The sequence below is a fragment of the Chelonoidis abingdonii genome, chromosome 7, assembly GCF_003597395.2.
Source record: "Chelonoidis abingdonii isolate Lonesome George chromosome 7, CheloAbing_2.0, whole genome shotgun sequence".
Taxonomy (NCBI): domain Eukaryota; kingdom Metazoa; phylum Chordata; order Testudines; family Testudinidae; genus Chelonoidis; species Chelonoidis abingdonii.
The window spans coordinates 11,496,073-11,512,203 of record NC_133775.1 but is presented as its reverse complement, the minus strand read 5'-3'; the positions used below and the strand labels follow the sequence as shown (position 1 = coordinate 11,512,203).

The following is a 16,131-nucleotide window of genomic DNA, read 5'->3' as shown; positions in this document are numbered from 1 at the left end:
ACATCTGCTGTCTGATCATTAAACTTTTTATTTAAAAAAAACTTAGAAAAAACCTGGAATTTTCATTTCTTATTGCTACTGAACATTCATGTTCGTTTCAGTCTCCCTTAGCATTTGAAAAACCCCACCAAATATCCCTGGGGCAACTGTGGTTAGAACTGTTGAAGTTTTACACACTGGAATTTGCTTTGGAGGAATATGTCATCAGCGTACGGGTACAAGAACTCTTAACCAGAGAGAACAAAAACTGGCCTAAAAGGCGAATAGCCATTGAAGGTACGGTAATGTTCTTTCTACCAGGTCTACAGACATTATGCTTTCTTCTTTGGATTTTACTTACCTAACATTTATTTCTAGTACTTGGACAAGAAATTGCATTAGATGCAAATAGAGAGGAAAGTAGAAGTTTAGCTGGCAAATATACAAAAGTTAATCAGGCTACTTGAGGACATGTCATCTACCCAGCACTGCAGTATAAGTACAGTGACGCCTGAAATACGGAGTACCATTTCCCCCCAGCCTTTTCTCTTCTGTTCCGTTTCTGTAATACTGTTCCTTTTCTCCTTAAACCATCTCCATCTATTTCATTCCCCATTCTCTGTACTTTTCTCCACCCATTCTTCCTTCCCATTTGTTCTGGGGGTGTGGGAACGTTACCTGTGCAATATCCCATACCATTGGGTCTTTTAGTTGCCTCTGATCATCAGTTTATTTCCTCTGCTTCTGACATATGGACAGGGCAGAGAGGAGAGCATTGATCAGAGCGAATAGAACCAGCTCAGTGGAGTAAAAGCTCCCATGGGCCATATTCCCACACTGGGAAGCTGACTGTCTGCATAGGTGGATGATGAGTATGTCCTGGAATATATATTTAAAAACTAGATGTCTGACCATAGGTAATATATTTGAGAGCCTTGAGGCAGAGTATATTTGGTGCTGATACCTAATATGGTATGTGATGATGGGAGAAAGAACAATTCCCTTTCTTTGCCTAAATTTTATCCGTTTCCATTTGGAAAACATTAATATTTTATTTAATTATTTATTATTTTTTTTAAAAATTAAATAGTATTTGTTAGGAAAGATCAGAAAGTAATGTACCGGGACTCTGGATTGTCAGTGGTGATAGAAAAGTGAGGAAGTGGAAAAAGGTTAGGAATGAAAATACAGTTTTTATAGGAGATTGAGATGGTGAGACATCCAGGAGGAGTTGTAGGAGAAATGGCTAGATATGAGAGACTGAACTAAAGGGGTGGAGGTTGAAAGTAGGAGGTAGATTGGTTAGTTATCAGCTTAGAAATGGTAGTGCCTGAGGTCTCATAAAGCACATAGAGGGAAAAGGAATGGGCCAAGTAGAGAATCTTACAGAATGCCAACAGAAAAGAGGAAAATAAAGAGGCAGCAAAGAGATGCTGAGGAGGAATCAGTGAGGTAGGAGAACAGGAAGAGAACACTGCCAGGGAATGTAGAGAGAACAGTAATGAAATATGTCAAAGGGAGGACACAAAGTGAAATAGGATTTGAAAAATGTCCTATCACATTGTTAGAAGGAGGTTTGTTAATGACCTTGGTGAAGGAGCAGCAAAGAGTCCTGTGACACCTTATAGACTAATGGACGTATTGGGGCATGAGCTTTCATGGGTGAATACCCACTTCATCGGATGCATGTAAGTGGGTATTCACCCACAAAAGCTCATGCTCCAGTACATCTGTTAGTCTATAAGGTGCCACAGGACTCTGCTGCTTTTACAGATCCAGACTAACAAGGCTACCCCTCTGATACTTGGTGAAGGAAGTTTTGGTAAGATGGATATCTGTATTGGACATGATCAAAGAAATGTTAGGGAGGGGAACTTAAGTCTGTGGGAATAGACTTTGAGTTTTGGACATGAGAATCCAACCTAGTCATCATCCTGGAAACTGAAGTCCCTAAGGGTATGTATGTCTGCACTGCAAAGAAAAACCTGCAGCACTGCCTCTCAAAGCTCGGGCTCCAACCAGAGCTGGAACATCTACATTGCTATTTTTAGTCCATAAGAGTGAGTGTGTAAGTCCGAGGAACTGACCTCGCTTTGAGACTCGGTACAGCATGTCTTTTATTGCAGTGTAGACATACCCAGAGATGAGAGTAGGGGACCTAATAGAGAGAGAGAGTATCTGAACCATGAGGGAAAAAAAGAAAATGTGTCAAGATAATGATCAAATAGTGGTTTTTCTAAGAGGGAGGGATTATATCCTTTTAACAATGTTTTCAGCTAAATCCGTGTGATGAATTTTTAGTACAGGAGTTGATGTAAGAGGAAGAAGCAACCCACCTTGATATTTAAGATCTGAGGTGGAATTGTAAGTAATTGCAATTATGAAGGTCCTCTTTGGACTTGTAAATCACAAATTTTATTTGGAAGTTACAAAGAGAGACTCAATATGAAACTCTATGAGATCATTTTACATAATCAGTTTCCTGACTTGCTTCACTTTTAAATAAATTATTTATCAGATTAAATCAATAAAAAAAATCAAAGGAGGAGAAAATACTGGGCAGGATTACCCAAAGATTGATTGTAATGTCTGGATATTTATTTTACTTTCAAGTTTAGGAATCAGCCATAATATGGGATTTTTTGAACAAAGCAGAAATGGTAGACAATTTTTTATTAATTAAATCAGACATTACAGTAAATATATGGTGATTATACAGAAAAATCTGAAGACATTTTTGGGATCCAGATCCTTAAATGGTACTTAAGAACGATATATGTCTATGAGCTATTTATTCCATTATATCCTTCAGCCTTGTGATGAAAACAGTCTGGTACCAGGATGCAATGAAGAAGAGGATGTATCGCATAATAAATATAGTTCTGGACTATATTATAGGATTCTGTAATTTGAAATACAAATTACTAATAACTTATGTATTTGAAATACATTATTGTGCAAGTATTACTTGATGTATAGTAGTAAATTACTACTTGAATTGTCTTTTTCTAGATCCTTTTGCACTAAAGAGGAATGTTGCACGAAGCCTAAATAGCCAGATGGTGTTTGAGTACATCCTAGAGCGATTCAGGACAGCATATAAATATTTTGCATGTCCACAAACTAAAGATGGGATTAAATCCAAATCAGATACCAAGAAAAAAGAAAAGGAAAAAATTAGCAGCAAGAAATCTGCAAAATCTGGAGAACCTGTAGCCAACTGTTGCCTTCCACAGGGAGAAAACTTTTTAGAGAAACAGAGTGCAGGAAATGGATGTAGTATACAAGAATATGAACTTGAATGTAATGAAATAGAATTTACATCCAAGAAATGTATTTCTGAGAACACAGACAGTTTGTTACTAAATAAGACAAATGCATTGGATTCCAATTATGATGAAGACAGAGAGGAAACAGTATCTCTTATTTCTAAAGAATGCTGTGAATTAAAGCAAAAATCACTCAAAGAGGAAGATGATCTAGAGCTTTCAGAAATTTGTCTAACTAAAGACAAGCTAAGCCACCATTGTAATTGCAGTGAACGTTGGTTCCATGACCCAAATTCTGTTAATGAATTTGTTGATGTTGAAAGTGGACAGAGTTCAGTAGTGGAGTGTTCACAGAAGAATAAGTGCACTAGCACATCTGCTACCTCGCACAACTGCAAAGCAATGGTAGATGTTTGTAACCTTAAAGATGAAGATAAACTCTCCAGAGAAGAAATGCATTATGTGTTTGATAAATTTATTTTGACTTCTGGAAAGGTAAGATGCATTTTAAAGATGTGTAAATGGTGGGGGTTATTTCACTCCAACATCAATAAAACATACACTTGGATGCAAGGTATCTCCTTTCACTACCTGTTAGAACTGTATTCCTGCTTCCAAACTGTTAGACTGCCAGGTGGGAGAATTGTTTAGTTGCTGTTCCACTCTCTGTCCTGAATTACTTCTCTCCCTGTTTCAAATACTTGCTTCCTCAGCATAGGTGAATGTATTGTTACAGGGCTGAAATAATTTAACATGTCAGGGTATCACCATGGTTTGAGAGGAGTTACAACATAGCTTTACCAGCACCATTACCCATTTTCCTATGGTACAAAGAGATGTATAATTATCTTGGTTATCTAATGTCATGTTCCTCACTGTCAGATTAGAGATGTATAGGCTATTTTCTAACTTTCATTACTTTTCTATAGTTGGGAAGTGCAGTGCAGTTGCTCACCATAGAAGAGAAAGAAGGAACTGGATAGCCCATCTTTTTTGGCCCCTGATATTTTTTTTGTTTGTTTTTTATTTTTGTTCATTTGTAAGAAGGCAAATTATTATGTTGAATAAAACTTACTTATAGCAGTTTTATATCATTTTCCAGTTTTCAAAATATTGTGCAAACATAACCTAATTTGACCCTAACTAAATGCAAGTTATTTACTAATATATAGCTATCACCCTGGCTATAACTATCCCCAGGGACTGGAAGGTTGGCTTTCCTTGCATTCTCCTTCCCTAGGTAAAAACAACTGATCCATTTCATTGTGGAAAACTCCAGATTTTCAGTTTTTAAAAAAGTAACTCAGAGAAAAGACTTGCCTGTGCTGTGATAAGAAGTATGCAGGCATCTTCCTGAATATTAGATGTTTTAGAGCAAATTGACATCACTCAGTTTTCACCCAGCCAAAAGTGTTGAGAATCAAAAAGGCCTTATCAAAAAATAATCAGTGACTCCAGCTTGATTACATCTCCTTTCTTTTGACTGCCACTGAAGGAATTAAATGGGAGTTCAGGATATGTGCTGCTTTAATTCTGGCAGACTTTATAGGAGTACTGCAATTTCTACAGTGTCTTTATTAATATAGTTAGTAAATTGAACAATTGTTTCTAGTCACCATGGTTTTAATATTTTAGAATTTGTGACTCTTATACTTACTTTTTATTCGTTATGTGGAAGAGGAAAACAAGCTTTCCTGCTTTTTAACTTCATTGCTTTCTTAACTTTGAATGAACTACTCATCGAACTGAATTGGTTGAATAAACTGAAATGAGGAAAATATTCTCTTTGTACCTGTAGAAGAGGCTATTGCTATCAGAAACTAGTGTAGCATTTCAGCAAACTCTCTGATTCCAGACGCTTAGCCAGTAACTTCCATGCATTTGTGTTTTGACTTTTTTACAACTTGGTAGGAACCGTACCGGTATTCAATTTAGATTATTGTAATCAATTGTGATAAGTTTAGGCCTTGACATAGGTTGTTCATTTCAAATTTAATTTTAAATAGGTTTTTTCCTAAAAAATAAACCTGTATCTAATGTAAATTAAAAATCCTATTTAAATTTTTAAAAATTCATTTTATTTAAGTTAAATAAAAATATATTTACATTTTGTTTTTAACATTGATTTTTATCTACTTCCATCTTTTCATAACACTTTAAGACTGTTCTCTAGACTATTTCAGAGTGTCGGATAACGTGGCAATAGAGATGATAATATAGCATGTTATGAAAGTGGAGTTCCTAAGGGCCTAGAACTGTTGTGAATGATGGTTTGTAATATAAATATATATTTCCTCATTTTGATTATTAAAATATTTTGATTTGTTTCAGACTTTTTTTGTAAAAGTCCAATTTATTAAAGGGACGCTGTTAATAAACACATTTCTGCCAAAAAATCTTGTCGGTTCTCCTTGACTTTTAGAGTCAGGAGAGAATTATAGGGCAGAAGGTTTTTTTCCCCCTAAGCTCTGTTGGACAGCAGTTAGGTGGAATTGATGGAGCTGTAGTAATTGGTAGAGGAGTTATGTTCTTTTGTACGTTTAAATATTGTCAAGGATGCCAGGATCTCTGGATGAGAACTCTCCCCCACTTTGTAAATCAAAATAGGTAATCCTAGGGTTAGTGTACCAGTAACTGAAAGAGATTAGCAAAGATAAATGTATTTGTTTTTTCAGTTTGTTTGCTGAACTTTATGTAGTCAGTTCTGTTTTCCAGCGTAGTCCGTCAATCACTTAGGGCTTGTCTTCACTACTGGGGAGAGCCATGCTGCTGCAATTGATTCAGTAGGTGTCGATTTAGCGGATCTAGTGAAGACCCGCTAAATTGACGGCAGAGCGCTCTCGGTCGACTCCGGTACTCCAGCTCCCTGAGAAGAGTAAAGTAAGTCGACCGGAGAGTGTTTCCTGTCGACGCAGTGCAGACACTGCGGTAAGTTTACTTAAACTATGTCAACTCCAGCTATGTTATTCATGTAGCTGGAGTAACGTAACTTAGGTCAATTTATCCCAGTAGTGTACAAGCCATGTGTTGACCATGTTGTTTGTGTGGGTCTTTCATATAGTAATAGGAAAGAGAAAAACACTGTAAAAAGTAACGTGATAGTAAACACAAAAACTGCTAAGGTGGGTCTCAGAGACAAGTGTAGTATTTGAAACTACTTTCAACTCTTCTTTGTAAAAAATTGATTAGAAATTGAATCAAATGTTTTTCTTTATTTATTAATATGACATTTTAAACCTATATAGCCGATCCTGTAGTCCTTACACAGGCAAACCTCCCATTGATGTCAGTGGGAACTTTACCTACAGAAATACTACATGACACGGCTTGTAACATTACATTTTTATCATCCTTAACAGATCAGCCAGTGGGTCACTATCTAGGAGGTTTATTGTGTTATACCTGGTGGCAAGTACAATTTTGGAGTGGGAAGGCTAGTTCCCTTCCTCCTCATGCAAAGCTCTTGATTTCAGTAAGAGAGTGATTACCTCTTCTTCTGACCTCTCCTTTCCCTTTATCCTTTGGCAGAATTCCTGAGCTCTGTAGTGACTGCAGGGGCTAAAGGTGATTTGTCGAGAGGTGCTCTTTTGTTGTTCTGTAGATAAACGCTGTTATTGCTCACCACAGTCCTATGGAAGTAGTATGCATTTATTAAAATATTTTAAAATTTGTTTATTTTATTTCTTCTAATAGCCTCCAACTATAGTATGCAGCATCTGCAAACGTGATGGCCATTCCAAAAATGACTGCCCAGAGGATTTTAAGAAAATTGATCTAAAACCACTACCACCAATGACAAACAGATTTCGGGACATACTTGATATAGTGTGTAAGAGATGCTTTGGTAAGTACAGTATTACTGTTGGACTAGTGTAGGACTTTTCATTTCACGGGCTGTAATTTGTAATTTCTAAAAATTAAAGACAAAGAGCTGAATTCTGTTCCCTTTAATGTGGTGCTTACTTCATTGACTTTAGTGGGAGGAAGTTACAACAATGTAGCTAAAACAGAATTTGGCCCATATTGTTTTGTCATATAGTTTAAAGTCAGTAGAGTTATACTGGCAAAGAATTTGGCCCCAAAATGAGTTTAAGCAAGAACTTTCATCTTTAGTTATGATTGGTTTTGGAGAGAACAGGCAGCCAATGTGCATAAAGTGCTCCTAACAGAATTCTGTACATCTGTGGGAGCGCAGAATTCAGATGGTCTACATATTTCTGTAAAATGAAAAAGAAATATGCAGGGGGACACGTACCTCTTCCCCAGGAGCCCAGGCAGTGCATCTGTTCCAGCATGCCTGAAGCAGCCTCAGAGAGGCAAGTCACTGCGGGGGGAGGAAGGCTGGACATGTGTGCCTGTGGGGGAGACATTGATCACTGTCATGGAGTGGGGCTGGCCAACAAACGAGAGAGACTATGTCCCTATCGCTTGCTACTGCGACTCAACAGGCATGGAGGTGGGTTAGGTCTTTTTATTACGAACAAGGAAGGCTCTGTACCTGAAACAGAAATGTAGCAGCCTGCCTGCTAGTTAATTGATGTCATTCTCTGAGGCAGAAATGTAGCACGCTGCCTGCCTACTAACATGTCTGTAATTTCTTGAGAATCAAAAAAACCACTTAATTAAATATTAGTATCATATTACTGAAATTGTTTGTTTTTAAATTAAAGAAAATAGCTTTTGTGAATTCTCCAAGTCCCCCCTCCCCCACCACATTTTGTCAAAGTTGCTGCTGATGGTTAATTGATCTCATTACCTGAGGCAGAAATGTGGCAGCCTGCCTGTGTAGTAACATTGTTAATGTTCCTATTGTTAGTTAACGGTTCCCATTCTCAGTAAGTTCCTCCAGGAGCATAAAACATGTAAAAGTTTTAAGGCCCCTACATTACCAGAGTGCTGTAAAGCCTTATAAATGACAGTAAGGGAATCAGCTAGGAAAATCTATGTGCTTTCTCACTTTTTTCCTGTGCCAAAGTGGCACAGTGGGGTTAGATTACAGCTCAGGATTTATTTTACCTACCCATTAAAAAAAAAAAAGACTTTGAGGGCAAATAAAACATTTACCAAGAAGTCAATAAAATGTCAGGACAGTCAGAACCAAGCACTTCCCAAAGTACCCAGCCAGGTCCAGGACAATGATTAGCAAAACTGTATGTCTTTCATGTGTGAAAGTCTGAGCAATTTAAAAAGACATTCTACTTTTTTTTTTTTTTTATTGCTGTTTGATGTTCTGTAATGTAATTTAAATGAAAATCCAGGATTATAACTGGAATTCAGGGTATTAGTTACCAAGTGTTTGTAACTTAACTTTCATGTGTTTAGGAAATGCTGAATCGTTACTGGGACTTTTTTCTATATTGTAGTTTACGTAACTTACCAAAACAATGGAAACTGGTATGATGTATATGGCATTATTTTGACAAATAAAATTTGCACAATTTTTCACATTTCAAAATTTTGGGGGGAAGAATTTTTAATATTTTGATGCAGAATCCCTCCAGGAGTAATAGAGATTTGGTGTGGTAAGCAGTGTGGCCCCAGGCTTGGTCTACACTACCAAGTTACATTGGTATAACTACGTTGCTCAGGGATGTAGAAAATCTGCACCCCTAAGTGATGCAGTTATACTGACCTAACCGCTGGTATAGACAGCGCTATGTCAACAGGAGGGCTTCTCCTGTCGATGTAGCTACTGCCTCTTGGGGAGTCAGAGTACCTACGCTAATGGGACAGCTTTTCCATCGGCATAGGTAGCATCTTCACTAAGCACAGCGGCACAGTCGCACAGGTGCAGCTGCAACACTGTTAGTGTAGATCAGCCCTCAGTATTAGCTGGATTCTACAGCTCTTACTCAGGCAAAGCGCTTATTGGCTTCCAAGTGTTTTGCCTGATTAATGACAGCAGGATCACATCCCAAAATAAAATGCAATCAGTACTAACTACCATAGAAAATGTCATACTTAAAAAAAAAAATCGATATTCAAAGAGAATAAATATTTAATTCATAAAGTCAGATGTTTAGGGCCAAAAATATAGTGGAATGGTACATCAGAGTCTAACTTTTTTTTTTCTCAGATGAATTATCACCTCCTTTCTCTGAGCAACAAAACAGAGAACAAATTCTGGCAAGTTTGGAAAGATTTATTAGAAAAGAGTACAACGGTATGTAATAATAGGTAACCACTTATCATTTGTTGTTAAAATTTCTCCCTTCATTCCAGTTGTTCAGCCCATTAATATAGAATTGTCTTTCTTTGTTCCATTGTCTATTTTAAAATGGTGACATCTTCCTTTTGAGTGTGTATATAAAGGTTCCTGTAGACATATAAACTCAATCCCTAACCCTACTCTGGCCCTTTTGTGCTGCCACAGTGGTGTTGGCAACTGGTGCATCTCCACATCATGGGGGAAAGCCTGCATGATGTAGGTTGACATACCCAAACTCTTGCTGACCCCAAGCACAGGAAGCATGCCACGGGAGGGAAAGAGTGTTATTGGGCTATAGCCAGCTACATAAAGTTTAGCATTGTGGCCCATGTATTTATATGGACCCTATCAATATAGTATTTGACTGCCTCTGAAATCCTAATGAATTTATCTTCGCATCACTTCCATGAAGTAGGAAAAATTATTCTCTCTCTCTCTCTCTTTATATATATATATTGTGGAAACCAAGGCACAGGAAAACTAAGTGACTTGTCTAAGGTCACACACAAAGTCTGTAGCACAATCAGGAGTTGAACCAGGTTGCTTGAGTTCCAGTCTATTGTCTTATCCAGAAGACCATTCTTTCTTCCAGAATTAGCCCCAAGATCAGGTAGCTGTTAATGTTTCTTTTGCAGCTCCACCCTTGAGCTGTGCCCTATGCTTGTTGGTGACAGCTGAGGATTGAGGGCACTATCTTTCTGTCACAGAAACTTAAGACTGAAGGTTTCTGATTCCATCAAAGGTTTGAAAGCAGCCATGAGCTAATAAATATAGTTCTTCTTCGAGTGATTGCTCATATCCATTCCAGTTAGGTGTGCGTGCCGCGTGCACGTTCGTCGGAAGATTTTTACCCTAGCAACTCCAGTGGGTTGGCAGGTCGCCCCCTGGAGTGGCGCTGCCATGGCGCTGGATATATACCCTGCCGACCCGACTGCTCTTCAGTTCCTTCTTACCGTCCGTGTCGGTTGTTGGAACAGTGGAGCGCGGCTTAGCTTTCCTCCACTTCCCTAGCTTCTCCTTGTTCACTTGATCTCTTGTTTTATATAGTTAATTAGTCTATAGTGTAATTAGTTTTATAGTTCTTAGTGTACATAGTTTAGCGGGGTTCGGGCATTAGCCCTTCCCTGCACTCGGTGCCGGGGCCCATACCCGGTTCACCTGGATTTAAACCATGCTCGGCCTGTAAGAAGCCGATGCTCACAAGCGATCCCCATGACTCTTGCCTACAGTGCCTGGGGGAATCGCACATCTCCGATAAGTGCCGCATTTGTAAGGCCTTTAAGCTGCGGACAAAAAGGGAGAGGGACTTTCACTAAAAGACTCTCCTTATGGAGGCAGCCCTGAACCCTCTGTCCTCGGCACCAAGTGCTGACAGTGCTCCTCTGGCACCGGACCGCACCAGCTCCGCCAAGACACCTCGGCACAGGGACCTGATTGAAGACTCTCAGCTCCCACCATGCCTGCAACGCAGACTCGTTCGGATCGCCCGGCACCTACTCCTGCTGCGGCACCGACGACTGTGGTACCGTCGAGTCTGGTCCTTGAGAGCTCTCCTCAGAGGCCTGTGGTTGAGCTTACGGTCTCCTCCACACCGGAGACGTTCACCTCAGCCAGGGACCTTATTGCGATGACTGAGTCTGCCATGCCTCAACCCCTGGCACCGCCGGTGCGGGTACTGCATTCCAGAGGCAAGCCAGCCTCTATGAGACCTCTTTCGCTGGACTCGACAAGCCGGCACCGATCTTGATCCAGGTCCTGGCACCGCTTGAGGTCCCACGGACGGTCCCAGTCGAGACGCTGCTCGCAGTCCCAGCACCGCTCACCTAGGCGGTACCGGTCACAGTCGCAATACCGATCCACCTCTCGTCCTGCCCAGTACTCTAGGTACTGCTCCGGCTCTAGGCACTGCTCCCGATACCGAGACTCTCGCAGCCAGTCCCGACGCAGGCCGTCGAGATCCAGGTCGACCTCCCGGCACCGTGCTGGTTGCAGGTCCCGGTCTCGTTCTCGGCACCGCTATGGCTCCCAGTACCGATCCCCGGCACCGAGGAGATCTCCAGCGACAAGAGCGAAGGACTCATACCAGCCTCACTTGGCTCCTCCCTGGCCGTCCCGGCACCCATCCGTGTCCTCTCAGGCGGACAGTGCATACGCCCCGGACACCGATCTGCCTGCTGTATTGTTTCAGGAGCCCCTACCTCAAGGTCATGGGCCGCAGCAATGGGGTTTCTGGATGCTTTAGGCGTACCATTGGGCCCAAGGCTCTCAACCAGGTCCATCGTGTTTGACCACCTCAGAACACCAGGTACCGGAAGCCACGATCACCCGTTCTCCTCCTCCTATGGAGGAAGGGTTGATCCAGCCTCAGGATTCCCAGATCCCTGGGGAGATGCAGACGATCCACCAGGCGGAATCCTCATCAGATCCGCTGGTTCCAGGTCTCTCCTCTTCATCCTCCCCTGACGAGGCTGTAGCTGGAACCTCTTCTATTGGCCCTCCACCAATTGACCTCAAGGCCCACCAGGATCTCCTCAGGCGTGTTGCACAAAATATGAACTTGCAAACCGAGGAGGTCCCGGAGGTACAGGACCCAGTGGTGGACATTTTGTCATCAGATGCCCCCACTAGAGTGGCTCTTCCCTTCTTTAGGACCATACAGGTCAACGCCACTATGATCTGGCAGTCTCCGGCCTCTGTCCCACCGGCGGCGCGAGGAGTTTAGTGTCAATATATGGTGTCCTCCAAGGGCTATGACTATCTCTATGTCCATCCTCCTCCCTGCTCCCTCATTGTCCAGTCGGTCAACGAGAGGGAACGCCATGGTCAGCAGGCGCCAGCCCCTAAATCAAAGGAGGCAAGACACATGGACTTGCTAGGGCACAAAGTCTATTCGGCAGGGGCTCTTCAACTCCGCGTGTCCAACCAGCCAGCTCTCCTTAGCCGCTACAGTTATAACACCTGGGCGGCAGCGGATAAATTCAAGGAGTTGCTTCCGCAAGACGCCCAGCAGGAGTTCTTGGCCATCCTCGACAAAGGAAAGAAGGTGGCAAGAACTTCCCTCCAGGCTTCTCTGGACGCCGCGGACTCAGCTGCCAGGACTCTGGCCTCTGGCGTGACTATGCACCGTATCTTGTGGCTGCAGGTTTCTGGCCTCCCCCCCGGAGCTCCAACACACGATCCAGGATCTTCCATTTGAGGGTCAAGGGCTGTTTTCAGATAAAACTGACCCTAGGCTGCAGAGCCTAGAAGACAACAGGGTCATTATGCGCTCGTTAGAAATGCACACGCCGGTGACTCAGCGCAGGCCCTTCTGGCCCCAACCGCACCACCCTTACCCTCAGCCCCGGCAGAGGCAAGACTTCGCCAGACAGCGAGGTAGAACCAGTCGCTGAAGGCAATCGGGCAACCAAGGGGGCCAAAACCAAAGCTCCTCCAAGCCTTCCTCAGGGCCAAAGCCTTCCTTTTGAAGGTGCACCCGAGGGCGTTGTACCAGTTTCTTTAAAGGATCCGTCCCCTCCTTTTCCAACCGTCTTTCCTTTTTCCTTCCTGTGTGGTCCCAGCTAACATCAGATTGTTCGGTCTTACGCATGCTGGAACTTTGATACCACCTCCAATTTATTTCAAACCCCCCCTTCCACCCTCCTACCTTGTCCCTCTTCAGGGACCCCTCTCACGAGCAGCTCCTCCTACAGGAGGTGCAATCGCTCCTCGCCAAAGGAGCCATAGAGGAGGTACTGGAGCACGAGTGGGGCAAGGGGTTTTACTCCCGCTACTTCCTAATCCCTAAGGCAAAGGGAGGTCTCAGACCTATCCTCGATCTGCGGGAATTCAACAGATACATGATGAAGTTGAAGTTCCGTATGATATCCCTGGGGACCATTATCCCAGCCCTGGATCCTGGAGACTGGTATGCCGCCCTCGACATGAAAGATGTCTACTTCCATATAGCCATCTTCTCACCTCACAGGAGGTTCCTCCGGTTCGTGGCCAACCGCCAGCATTTTCAGTTCGCGGTCCTCCCGTTCGGCCTCTCTGCAGCCCCAAGAGTATTCACCAAATGTATGGCTGTAGTCGCCGCCCACCTCCGCCACAGACGGATACATGTGTTTCCGTATCTAGACGACTGGCTCATCCACAGGACCTCCGAGGCGCGAGTCCTCAGTCACATCCGCATTGTCAAGGACCTTTTCCTACATCTAGGTCTAATGATCAATGCAGAAAAATCGACTCTGATCCCCACTCAGAGGATAGAATTTATTGGCGTCACCCTGGATTCCACTCTTGCCAAAGCCTGTCTACCACTGCCACGATTCCAGACTATGGCAACCATCATCCAGAGACTGCGAGTGGCGCCGTTGACTTCTGTGCGCACTTGCCTCGCTCTCCTGGGCCACATGGTGGCCTGTACGTCCGTAACGAACTACTCCAGACTGCGCCTCTGGCCCCTCCAGTCGTGGCTCAACTCACAATATTGACCAGCCAGGGATCCTATGGACATGGTCGTCACCGTTCCCGCGACCGTCCTAGACTCCTTACAGTGGTGGCTGGATCTCTCCATGATGTGTGCAGGGCTCCCGTTCCATCTGCCCCAGCCCTCGGCGTCCCTGACAATGGAGACATCATCCCTGGGTTGGGGAGCTCACCTCGGACATCTACGCACCCAGGGCCTTTGGTCATCTCAAGAGCTGACCTCCACATCAACGTACGGGAGCTGAGAGTGGTCCACCTCGCTTGCCAGACGTTCTGACAGCACTTACAGGGCCGTTGTGTGTCAGTATTCACCGACAACACAATGGCCATGTACTATATAAACAAGCAGGGCGGCACGAGATCTTCACCCCTGTGTCAAGAAACCTTACGACTTTGGGACTTCTGCAGAGCCCACTCTATACACCTCATCGCGTCCTTTCTCCCGGGAGTTCAGAACACGCTGACGGATCGCCTCAGCAGATCCTTCCTTTTCCACAAATGGTCACTTCACCCGGACGTTGCTCTTTCGCTCTCCCGGAAGTGGGGGTTTCCCCGGATAGACCTCTTTGTGTCCCACGGGAACAGGAAATGCCAGATGTTCTGCTCCTTTCAAGGCCTCTCACCGGGTTCAGTGGCGGACGCCTTCCTTATGCCATGGATGACGCACCTGCTCTACGCCTTCCCACCGTTTCCGCTCGTCCACAGGGTCCTACTGAAAGTACGCAGGGACAAAGCCCGCTTAATCATGATAGCTCCAGCGTGGCCTCGGCAGCACTGGTATACCATGGTGCTAGACCTATCCATAGCCGACCCTCTCCCCCGCCTCTTCACCTGGACCTGATCACTCAGGACCACGGCAAACTGCATCACCCGGACCTTCAGTCCCTCCACCTCATGGCATGGCTCCTGAGTGGCTGACCCAGTCTAAGCTGCGTTGCTCTGCCCCAGTGCAACAGGTGCTTCTGTGTAGCAGGAAGCCTTCCACTAGAGTGACATATTTGGTCAAGTGGAAGCGTTTCGCGTGCTGGTGCGTGGAGTGGAACTTCCTTCCCACTGAAGTCTCCATTCCCAGCATCTTGGATTACCTCTGGTCTCTCTAACAGCAGGGCCTAGCGATATCATCTCTGAGGGTCCATCTGGCGGCCATCTCTACCTTCCACCCAGGGGAGAATGGCTGCTTGGTATTCTCACACCCGATGGTGTCTAGATTCCTTAATGGCCTAGAGCGCCTTTACCCTCAGGTACGCCGCCCCCTACCCCTACATGGGACCTTAACCTGGTTCTTGCCAAACTCATGTCCGCCCCTTTCGAGCCGTTAGCAACTTGCCCTCTTCTCTACCTCTCATGGAAAACCACTCTCCTGGTGGCCATCACATCAGCGAGACAAGTCTCAGAGCCGCGGGCCCTCACGGTAGATCTCCCATATACTGTGTTCCACAGGGACAAGGTGCAGTTGCGACCACATCTGGCCTTTCTCCCCAAAGTGGTATCAGCCTTCCATGTTAACCAGGAGATCTTCCTACCTGTTTTCTTTCCAAAGCCACATTCGTCTCGCAGGGAGCAGCAGCTACAGTCCCTAGACGTCCATAGAGCGCTCACTTTTTATATCGAGCGAACAAAGCCATTTCGCAGAACCCCCCAACTCTTTGTCGCGGTGGCTGAGCGTGTCAAGGGCCTACCCGTCTCTTCGCAGCGGATTTCCTCCTGGGTAACGTTGTGCATCCGCACCTGTTACGACTTGGCTCACATCCCATCGAGCCATGTGACTGCACTCTACCAGGGCTCAGGCCTCATCGGCTGCTTTCCTCGCTCACGTGCCCATTCATGAAATTTGTCGCGCAGCTACCTGGTCCTCGGTCCACACCCTTGCCTCCCACTATGCCCTGGTTCAGCAGTCTAGGGGTGATGCAGCCTTCGGCTCTGCAGTGTTACACTCTGCGACATCTCACTCTGACCCCACCGCCTAGGTAAGGCTTGGGAATCACCTAACTGGAATGGATATGAGCAATCACTCGAAGAAGAAAAGATGGTTACTCACCTTTGTAACTGTTGTTCTTCGAGATGTGTTGCTCATATCCATTCCAAACCCGCCCTCCTTCCCCACTGTCGGAGTAGCCGGCAAGAAGAAACTGAGGAGCGGTCAGGTCGGCAGGGTATATATCCAGCGCCATGGCGGCGCCACTCCAGGGGGCGACCTGCCGATCC

The 16,131-nt window shown here is 44.4% G+C and overlaps 1 protein-coding gene across 2 annotated transcripts in view; it reads left to right on the top strand.

Moving 5' to 3' along the window:
* The window catches only part of TUT4 (terminal uridylyl transferase 4), an 83,432-nt gene that overhangs the window by 42,482 nt on the left and 24,819 nt on the right, over nt 1-16,131 (top strand). For both annotated transcript variants that reach the window (XM_075067613.1, XM_075067614.1), the window contains exons 12-15: nt 102-276; nt 2,992-3,743; nt 6,942-7,092; nt 9,325-9,411. In XM_075067613.1, the coding sequence (XP_074923714.1) occupies nt 102-276; nt 2,992-3,743; nt 6,942-7,092; nt 9,325-9,411 (1,165 nt within the window). The remainder of the gene's footprint in view (nt 1-101; nt 277-2,991; nt 3,744-6,941; nt 7,093-9,324; nt 9,412-16,131) is intronic.